Source organism: Artibeus jamaicensis, unplaced genomic scaffold, assembly GCF_021234435.1.
Source record: "Artibeus jamaicensis isolate MK-2021 breed Jamaican fruit bat unplaced genomic scaffold, CSHL_Jam_final contig_233, whole genome shotgun sequence".
Lineage (NCBI taxonomy): Eukaryota > Metazoa > Chordata > Mammalia > Chiroptera > Phyllostomidae > Artibeus > Artibeus jamaicensis.
In genome coordinates this window covers 53,401,822-53,412,598 of record NW_026521486.1, presented here as the reverse complement: position 1 = coordinate 53,412,598, position 10,777 = coordinate 53,401,822, and the positions used below count along the sequence as shown (strand labels likewise).

The 10,777-nt window shown below is 36.1% G+C and overlaps 1 protein-coding gene and 1 pseudogene across 1 annotated transcript; one reads left to right on the top strand and one right to left on the bottom strand.

The window, feature by feature from the left end:
- Positions 1-247: 247 nt before the first annotated feature.
- Positions 248-1,828, bottom strand: LOC119036404 (gamma-soluble NSF attachment protein-like; annotated as a pseudogene).
- An 86-nt stretch (positions 1,829-1,914) lies between these two features.
- Positions 1,915-3,024, top strand: LOC119036409 (olfactory receptor 6C70-like). The gene is made up of 2 exons (XM_037128170.2): positions 1,915-2,829; positions 3,007-3,024. The coding sequence occupies exons 1-2, from the start codon at positions 1,915-1,917 to the stop codon at positions 3,022-3,024; spliced, it is 933 nt and encodes a 310-aa protein (XP_036984065.2).
- Positions 3,025-10,777: the final 7,753 nt, after the last annotated feature.

The following is a 10,777-nucleotide window of genomic DNA, read 5'->3' as shown; positions in this document are numbered from 1 at the left end:
TAATATGTCATTAAATACAGCTGCCTAAATACAGTTTTAGTAAGACTGTTTAAAGTTAATCTCCAAACAACTATTGAAAATTAGCTGTTACCCACAATATTATGCAAGCAACTTAAGAAATGAAAACATCAAATTGATTAGTGTTTTGAATCAGTTCTTCTATAAAATTTTTTATTCTAATATCCACCTACCCCAAGCACGCAGAATGTCATACTGTCTAAACTCTCTAACAGAGAGCTTTCAGAAATCAAGCTTTCTCCTTGATTCCTCCTCCTGGAACCACCAAACTCAGGCCTGGCTTAGCATAATCATTGTCCATGTATTTGAAAAGGGGCGAGTTGCAGACCTCTGACACTTGATCTTGGTCTTGTTGGTCATATCCTTCAAGGAGCTGCTCCAGTGCAGCACAATCTTTACTGCCATGAACCCCTGGAATGCCGTGGCTCTCCCTGACACATCTTTCTGCAGCCATGGAGTTATTTCTGTGGAGATGAACCAAGACTTCAGGGATTGTTTTCTTATAACAAGTTGGATACTTCTCAATTTCCTTATAAATATTTTTTACTTTCTCAATAGAGAGTGCTGCCTCATCAAACCTTGTGTCCTTGTACTAGGAGTCCAGAAATTTTTCCTAGTAATTCAACTGTCTGATATAAACATTCCTCATTTTCAAACCCATTAGCTGTCTGCTAATAGAACTGTACAGCCCTTTTCTGAATCTACATTTTCTATAAGCTTTCCAGCTCCCTCTGATTCTATGGTTGGTGTGTCTGGGGTGCTATTTTCTCTATACATCATGTTGGCTTTCTCAATCAGCTGAACAGCCTTTGGTAGTTTCTGCATCTCCTTCAACATCATGCCTGTTTGCTCATAAGCCTTGGCAGCCTGAAAAGAGCCCTGTTGTTCTCATGGGCAACAGCTTCTCTCTCTCACACAGATATCTTTTGCTTGCTCAAACTGTTTGGCATTTTTAAAAGCTATAGCTGCTTTTCCATATTCAGAAGCAGCACTGTCATAATCTAGCTTCTACTTTAAAAAAACAGTTTTCAGGAATTTCTCAGCTTTGGTGAGGAGCTGCAGCCTATTTATCTTCTGAGCCACTGTTTCCACTGCACCAGACCTAGAAGGCAGGACATAATCTTATGGTATAGATACAATACTATTCAAATCAGGAAGCTTAACATTGATATAATGCTATACCCACTTTATGGCCCATGTTGAAATTTATGTAATTTTTTTATATTTATGGTGTCAGTTGCATGTGCCCAATGTTGAAGCCCTGAATAAATTATCATTATTTTTTTGTAAATGTGTCCATATCTGCATTATATGCAGTTTTAATCTTTTCTTAGACTCAGTTAGTAGTTATTTTGTTGTGATATTACAATCTTATGTCTTTTTCTTGGTTATTTCCTATGTATTTATTAGTAGTTCATAGAGAAGTTGTAAGAAGCTACAATGGGCATTAAGAAAATGTCACTTCAATATGAAATCAAAAGTTTTAGAATTTATCTGTACATCTGAATTCATTATGTATTGGTATAATTTTATTTTAATAAAGTTAGTGAAAAATGAATAGATTATTTTTTAATTCCAAATCAAGATTTTATCTAATTTATATCACAAATAAAAACATTTTGAATTAGTTACAAATGACTAAGAGTTTGTAAGTAAGGGGGAAAAGCCAATTTATTATGGGTTTTGCTGGTTGAGTTGATTTCAATAGTGCTTTATATAGTAGTTTTGGTTGTACAGTTCTAGGTCATGTCTTCAGCATCACAGAACATTACCTCATAAATGGAATATTTGCAAGTGTGAGTCTATTCATGTATCATTTACTGGTTATAAAACTACTCATGTAGTTTCTTATTTTTGTATCTTTTTATTTCTAGAATTTGAAATCTCAAGAGAGAAATGAAGAACCATACAAAACAGAGAGAATTTATCCTTCTGGGACTGACAGATAACCCTCAGTTACAGATTGTAATTTTTTTATTTTTACTTCTGAATTACTTGCTGAGCATGATAGGAAACTTAACCATTATTGCCCTCTCGCAAATGGATCCCCATCTCAAGACCCCAATGTATTTCTTCCTCCAAAATTTCTCTTTTCTGGAAATATCATTCACAAGTGCTTGCATCCCCAGATTCCTAAACACCATTGTAACCAAGGAAAAGACCATTTCTTATAGCGGTTGCATATCTCAGTTATTTTTTTACTTTTTCTTGGGGGCTGCAGAGTTTTTCCTTTTGGCAGTTATGTCCTATGACCGCTATGTTGCCATCTGCAAACCTTTGCATTACACAACCATTATGTGCAGCAGAGTTTGTCACCAGCTTGTACTCAGTTCTTGGGCAACTGGACTCTTGGTGATTTTCCCACTATTGAGTTTTATTGTTAACCTGGATTTCTGTGCTTCAAATATCATTGACCATTTCATTTGTGACATTTCTCCTGTCCTGCAACTTTCTTGCTCAGACACACATTTACTAGAACTGATTACGTTTTTCTTAGCTGTGATAACCCTCCTTGTCACCTTGTTAGTAGTAATCCTTTCTTACTCTTATATCATCAAGACAATCCTAAAATTCCCCTCAGCTCAGCAAAAGAAAAAAGCCTTTTCTACCTGCTCTTCTCACATGATTGTTATAACCATCACTTATGGAAGTTGTATATTCATCTACATAAAGCCATCAGCAAATGAAAGAATCACTTTAAGTAAAGGAGTAGCTGTCCTTAATACTTCAATTGCTCCTTTGTTGAACCCATTCATTTATACTCTAAGAAACCAGCAAGTTAAACAAGCCTTCAAAAATGTATTTAGAAAGACCTTTTATGCTTTAGACAAGTAATACTATTCATTGAAATAATTAACATAAAAACATAAAAGGGACATGGAACAAAACCTATTTTGACTTTTCTAGTTTAAGAATCAATCTCTAGTGTTTAGTTAGGTGGATCACTTTACTAAAGCTTAGAGACTCTTACACTTCATGAATTTAACTTTCTGTTCTTCAGAGTGAAACCTTACTATGTATAGACATAAGAAAGTATGCTTAGCATCACTAGCCATCAGAGAAATGCAAATTAAAACCACAGTGAGAGACCACTTCTCAATGGTCAGAATGGACATCATAACCAAATTAACAAAACAGCAAATATTAAAGAGGATGTGGAGAAAAAAGAACCTTAGTGCACTGTTGGTGGGAATGCAGACTAGTGTAGGCACTGTAGACAATGGTATGGAATTTCCTCAGAAAACTAAAAACAGAACTGACTTTTCCCCCAGCAATACCACTGCTGGAATTATACCCTAAGAATCCTGAAACACCAATTCAAAAGAATCTGTGTACCCCAATGTTCATAGCTGCACAATTTAAAATAGCCAAGTGCTGGAAATGATAGGGGACTGAAGAATTGGAAAATTTTAGTTTAAGGTAAATAGTCAATAAGCCTAGTAGGTAACGCATATGTTAAAGCTATTGTTTCAGGAACTGCAGGTATGGCTCACCCTGGCTTCCCAGAGAGACAAAGGACCTCCTGGGGCACAGCTAAAGACCACTGCCTGGGGCATGGCTGGAGATATCTGAGTCATTGTGTTCCAGGGTGAGTCAGACTACCACCAGAGACAGCTAATGGGGCAGGGCGAGAATTCTGCAGTTTTTAATCTAATTTTCCCTGAACTTCAAAACCCCACACCACACTTTGTTCTCTGTTATAAAAAGGCTGGCTTGAAAGGAAATATAAGATGGTCTGTCAAGGTACAAATGTGCCATCTTCTCAGATTGCTGGCCACATGGATAAAGCACTCATAAACATTCAATTCCTGTCTCTGCTTATTAGGTTAGGTAGGTGACAGGCAGCATGAAAGCTTACTTTTCTGGTTTTAGAAACAGCCTAAGTGTCCATCAGTAAATGTAAAAAGTAAAATGTAAAATGTAAAAAGTAAAGGTGTGGATCAAAAAACTGTGGTATATTTACACAATGGAGTACTATGCATCAGAAAGAAAGGATTTCTTAACCTTTGAGACACCATGGATGGAACTGGAGAGCAATATGCTTAGTGAAATAAGCCAGGCAGTGAAAGACAAATTCCATATGATCTTACTTATATGTGGAACCTAATCAACAACAAAAAAATCAAGTGAACAAAATAGAACCAGAGACATGGAAATAAAAAACAAACTGATAGTAATCAGAGGGGAGGTGGGAGTGGGATAATGGGGAAAGATGAGGAAGGGTCAAGTCAAGGAGCATGCACAAAGGAACCATGGACATGGACAATAGGAGGAAGGATTGAATGTGGAAGGTGGGGGTGGATAGGGCAGGGGAGACTAATGGGGGATAGATGGGGACAACTATAATTGAACAATAAAATCATTAAATATGCAAGGGCAAAATTTACTTTCTCTAAAAGCATGTGAAAATAAAATGAATAAAAGGGTTTTTTTTATGGTGAGTAATATTTGATAAAATCCTTTAATATTTTGGAAGCGAAAAAGCAGAATACAGCTACTAAAAAAGCTGTATTCAGAACTTTATTTTTTTTAATTTTTTTATTTAATAAATTTTTAAGTACAGTTTTCTGTCTTATACTCCCATCCGAGCCCACCCCCCCCAGTGCTCCCCACCTCCCTCCCATTTCCACCCCCCTTAGTTGTTGTTCATATGTCCTTTATACTAGTTCCTGTAAATCCTTCCCCGTTTTCCCCTTAAATTCCCTCCCTCTCCCCTATGGTCACTGTTCCCTTGTTCTCTATTTCAGTGTCATTGTTTTTATTTTGCTTTCTTGTTCGTTTTGTTGTTTAGCTTCCTGTTAAAGGTGAGATCATATGGTATTTGTCTTTCACTGCCTGGCTTATTTCTCTCAGCATAATGCTTTCCAGTTTCATCCATGCTGTTGCAAAGGGTAGGAGCTCATTCTGTCTTTCTGCTGCATAGAATTCCATTGTGTATATGTACCACAATTTTTGAATGCATTCATTTACTGATGGGCACCTAGGTTGTTTCCAGCTCTTCGCTATTGTAAATTGTGCTGCTATGAACATTGGCGTGCATAGGTTCTTTTGGATTGGTGTTTTAGGGTTCTTAGGCTATAATCCCAGCAGTGGAATTGCTGGGTCAAAAGGCAGGTCCATAGTTTTCTTAGAAAATTCCATACTGTTTTCCATAGTGGTTGTACCAGTCTGCAATCCCACCAACAGTAAACTAGGGATCCCTTTTCCCCACAATCTCTCCAACATTTGTTGTTTGTTGCTTTGTTTATGATAGCCATTCTGACTGGTGTAAAGTGGTAACTCATTGTGGTTTTAATTTGCATCTCTCTGATAGATAGCGATATTGAGCATCTTTTCATGTGTCTCTGTATGTTCTGTATGTCCTCCTTGGAGAAGTGTCTGTTCAAGTCATTTTCCTATTTTTTAATTGGATTAGTTGTCTTCTTAGAGTGAAGTCATGTAAGTTCTTTGTGTATTTTGGAGATTAAACCTTTGTCTGAGGTATCATTGGCAAATATGTTTTTTCAGACAGTTGGTTGTCTTTTTATTTTAATAGTTTTCTTTAGCCACACAGAAACTTTTTATTTATTTTTTCAACTTCCAGTATCATTTATTTTTCCTAGAATCTAGATACAATTAACTGTAGCAAGACAGTGCTCAATACTATTTAAGCCTTGTTTTAAGTTCTTTAAACTAGCTCATCATTTGTAAACGTGAATTCACATTTCAGTAAAAATGGAAACTACGTTTGACATTAACAAAATTTACTTGATGTTAAGTACAAAACTTGTATGAAACACGTGGACTTAATATACCAGAATTTGGCCTTTATAAACTAGCTTACACATAAACAGTTACTTTATCGGTCCTAACCTACTTAGTGTTGCACCAGAGCCCCTCCCACTGCTTTTATACTACAAGATTCCTCCCCTTAGGGCAAGGTGAGAAAATTCCCACCCAGGAAAGAAAGAAAAACCCTAACAGATTTATCCAATTCTGAATCATCAGCAAATATAACACCAGAAATAGGTTATGGGCTACTGTAAACCTAAATAACATAAAAGAAAATTACGGTGTTGACCAAAAGAACACACAGGATTCTCATTAAACTTTGTTTTAATGGGTCTCAAAATTCTGTGACAGATTTTGGTCAAGTTGTTTACATTAACAAGTACTGATTTTTAAAAACTAATAACTTAAAAACTGCCACACACACAAAAAAACCCAAATGGTCCACAAAACATTCTCCTTTTTATTTTGATGAGATCCCATTTTTTTATTCTATCCTTTATTTCCCTTGCTCTAGGAGACATATTAGTGCGAATGTGCTGCATGAAATATCTGAGATCTTCCTGCCAATGTTCTCCTCTAGGACTTTAATGGTGTCCAAGCTTATATGTAAGTCTTTTATCCAACTTGAATTTATTTTGGTGTATGGTGTAAGTTGGTGCTCAAGTTTCATTTTTTTGCACATAGCTGTCCAGTTCTCCCAACACCATTTGTTAAAGAGGCTATTTTTACTCCATTTTATGTTACTGTCCCCTTTGTCAAATATTAATTGACTGTAGAGAGTTGGGTTGATTTCTGGACTCTCTGTTCTGTTTCATTGGTCTATGTGCCTGTTTTTATGCCAGTACCAGGCTGTTTTGATTATGGTGGCCTTGTAATACAATTTGATATCAGGTATTGTGATTCCTCCTACTTTGTTCTTCTTTCTCAAAATAGCAGCTGGTATTCAGGCTCATTTATGGTTCCATATAAATTTTTGAAGTGTTTGTTCTATGTCTGTGAAATATGCCATTGGTACTTTAATAGGTATTGCATTGAATCTGTAAATTACTTTGGGTAATATGGACATTTTGATGATGTTAATTATTCCAATCCATGAACACGGTATATATTTCCATTTGTTTGTGTCTTCCTTGATTTCTTTCTTTAGTGTTGTATAGTTTTCTTCATACAGGTCTTTCACCTCCTTAGTTAGGTTTATTGCCAGATATTTTATTTTTGTTTTTGCTATATCGAATGGGATTTTTTTCTTGATTTCTGCTTCTGCTGATTTATGCTTACTATATAAAAATGCCTTTGATTTCTGGATATTGACTTTGTAACCCACTGTTTCACCAAATTCATTTATTGGTTCAAGCAGTTTTTGAGTAGAGTCTATAGTATTTTCCATATACACTATCAGGTCATCTGCAAACAGTGACAGTTTTGTTTCCTCCTTTCCAATTTGGATGCCTTTTATTTCCTTGTCTTGTCTAATAGCTGTGGCTAAAACTTCCAATACTATATTGAAGAGAAGTGGTGAAAGTGGACATCCTTGTCTTGTTCCTGATCTTAGTGGAAAAGCTTTTAGTTTTTGCCCATTGAGTATGATGTTGGCTGTAGGTCTCTCATATATGGCCTTTATTATATTGAGGAATGCTCCCTCTATTCCCACTTTGCTGAGTGTTTTTATAATAAATGGGTGTTGTACTTTATCAAAAGATTTTTCCGCATCTATTGATATGATCATGTGATTTTTGTCTTTGCTTTTGTTCATATGATGTATTACATTTATTGACTTGTGAATATTGAACCATCCTTGCATCCCTGGGATGAATCCCACTTTGTCATGGTGAAGGATCTTGTTGGATGCGATTTGGCAATATTTTGTTGAGGATTTTAGCGTCTATGTTCATCAGCAATATTGGCCTGAAGTTTTCTTTCTTTATTGTGTCTCTATCCGGTTTTGGAATTAGGATGATGCTGGCTTCATAAAAAGAGTTTGTGAGTTTTCCATCATTTTGGATTTTTTGGAATAGTCTATGAAGAATAGAGGTTATCTCTTCCTTAAATGCTTTGTAGAATTCTCCTGTGAAACCATCTGGTCCAGGGCTTTTGTGAGCTGCAAGGTCTTTGATTGGTGCTTCAATTTCATCTGCTGTTATTGGTCTGTTCAGGTTTCCTGCTTCTTCTTCATTGGGTTTTGGAAGATTATATTTTTCTAGAAATTTGTCCATTTTACCTAGGTTTTTAATTTGTTGGCATACAGTTCTTCATAGTAATTTCTTACAATCCCTTCTGTTTCTGTGGTATCAGTGGTAATCTCTCCTCTTTCATTTCTGATTGTGTTTATTTGTGTCCTCTCTCTTCTTTTCTTGATGAGCCTACTTAAAGGCTTTTCTGTTTTGTTTATCTTTTAAAAAAACCAGCTCCTGGATTTATTGATTCTAAGAATTGTGCTTTTACTCTCTATGTCATTTAATTCTGCTCTGATCTTGGTTATTTCCTTCCTTCTACTTGCTCTGGGCTGTCTTTGTTATTGTTCCTCAAGTTCTTATACACGTAGGGTTAGGTTGTTTGTTTGAAATGTTTCTATCTTTTTTAGGTAAGCCTGTATTGCTATAAACTTTCCTCTCAGGACTTTCTTCGCTGTGTCCCATAAGTTTTGGGTTGTTGTGAGTTCGTTTTCATTTGTTTCCAGAATCGTTTTGATTTCTTCCCAATTTCATTCTTGACCCATTCGTTGTTTAATAACATACCATTTAGTCTCCATGATTTTGGGTGTTTCCCTTTGGGGTTGGTTTCCAATTTCAGTCCTTTGTGGTCAGAGAAAATGCTTGATATGATTTCGATTTTCTTGAATTTGTTGAGGCTTGTTTTGTGTCCTATCTTGTGGTCTATCTTTGAGAATGTTCCATGTGCATTTGAAAATAATGTGTATTTAGCTTCTTTGGGATGAAGGACTCTATATATATCAGTTAAGTCCATTTCCTCTAGGGTGTTGTTTAATGCCGCAATATCTTTGTTGATATTTTGTTTGGAAGATCTGTCCATTTTTGATAGTGGGGTGTTGAAATTCCCTACTATAATTGTGTTGCTGTCAATATCTTTCTTGAAGTCCTCTAAGATTTTCTTTATATATTTGGGTGCTCCTATGTTTGGTGCATATATATTTATGATGTTAATGTCTTCTTGGTGGATTCATCTCTTAAGTATTATGAAGTGACCTTTTGGATATCTCTTTATGGCCCTTTTTTTGAAGTCTATTTTGTCTGATATGAGAATTGCAACCCTGGCTTTTTTTCTTCTATGTTTGCTTGGAAGATTTTTTTCCAGCTCTTCCCTTTTAGTCTGTGTTGGGTCTCTTGTAGGGAGCATATATGTGTGTCATGCTTTCTTATCCATTCAGCTATTCTATTTCTTTTGATTGGAGCATTTAATCCATTTATGTTTAATGTTATTATTGATAGGGACTTATTCATTGCCATTTTTGTACCTGTGTTCCTCTCTGTCTCTCTTTACCTTCCTTAAAGCAGTCTTTTTAGCATCTCTTGTAGAGCTGGTTTGGTGGAGGCATATTCTTTTAGACTTCTTTTGTCTTGGAAGCTCTTTATTTGGGCTTCTATCTTGATTGAGAGCCTTGCTGGGTAAAGTATCCTTGGATGCAGTCCTCTGGATCTCATTGCTTGGAAAATTTCTTACCATTCTCTTCTTGCTTGGAGTGGTTCCATTGAGAAGTCAGTAGTTAACCTTATTGGTACTCCCTTGTATGTTATTTCTTTTTTCTCCCTTGCTGCCTTTAAGATTCTCTCTTTGTCTGGGAATTTTGCCATTTTAATGATGATATGTCTTGAAGTGGGCCTCTTTGGGTTTCTCTTGATTGGGACTCTCTTTGATTCCTGGATTCATGTGACTTTTTCTTTCATCAAGTTAGGGAAGTTTTCCCTTATGACTTTTTCAAATAGTCTTTTCTATCCTTTGTTGTTCTTCTTCTTCTGGTATCCCTATTATTCGGATATTATTACATTTCATATTGTCTTGCATTTCTCTTAATTCCTCTTCATTCTTTCTGAGCCTCTTTTCATTTTGTTGCTCTTTCTTGGAGTTTTGTTCTACCTTGTCCTCCGACACACTGATCTGATTTTCTGCTTTATTGATCCTGATTTTGAATCCTTCTACTGTGTTCTTCAGTTCAGAAATTGTATTCTTCATTTTCTCTTGACCTTTGCTGAGAGTTTCTATTTCCTTTTTTATGTTGTTATAATTTGTGGTGAGTTCATTGTAGCTCCTCTGTAGTTTCTGGTAGCTCATTGTGAGCTCTTTGAACTTCCTGATAACCAGTGCTTTCAATTCAGTATCTGATAGTTGACTTGCCTCTATTCCATCTAACTTTCTTTCTGAGGCTTTCTCCGTTCTTTTCATTTGGGGGTTGTTTCTTTGTCTTTCAGTTGTTTGTGAGACTCTTTTTGTTAGCCTCAGCTTCTTAAATTGATCTGTTCTGACTCCCTCCCTGGGTTTATGGTGTGTACTTCTGTGGTGAAATGCCTGTGAAATTCAGTGGTGCAGTTTATTTCGGTTATCCTGGAGTTTTCTGCTTCCACCTACTCCTTTTTGTGTGTGTGTGATCCGTTGAAGGAGGAGGCAAAATGGTTTATGATAGTGAGAGAGTATTTTATGATATTTACAGTCACAAGCAGTAGAGAAGAGATAGAAGATCTTTAGGCTATATATACTGTTAACCATAATCTTCAACCCAACTTATCACTTTAAGAGAGGATAGACACAAGACAAGTCTCTTGTTGGAGAGGGGAGGCTAGTGAGTTGGATCTAGAAAGCAGTGAGGTTGTGGTTGGTCAGATTCTGGGGTAGGTGAGAGTAAAGGATAGTAAATATGTGTAGTGTATGTGAAAATAGAGTTAATTTCTCCAGTAGTGGAATTCAGGAAGCTGTGAAGTGGACTAAGATCTGGGAGATATGTTGTGAAGTATTTACAGTTGTGTGGAACAGCTTT

Bases quoted from the DNA above. Each gene is read 5' to 3' on its own strand.
- LOC119036409 (XM_037128170.2), top strand. From the start codon at position 1,915: ATGAAGAACCATACAAAACAGAGAGAATTTATCCTTCTGGGACTGACA.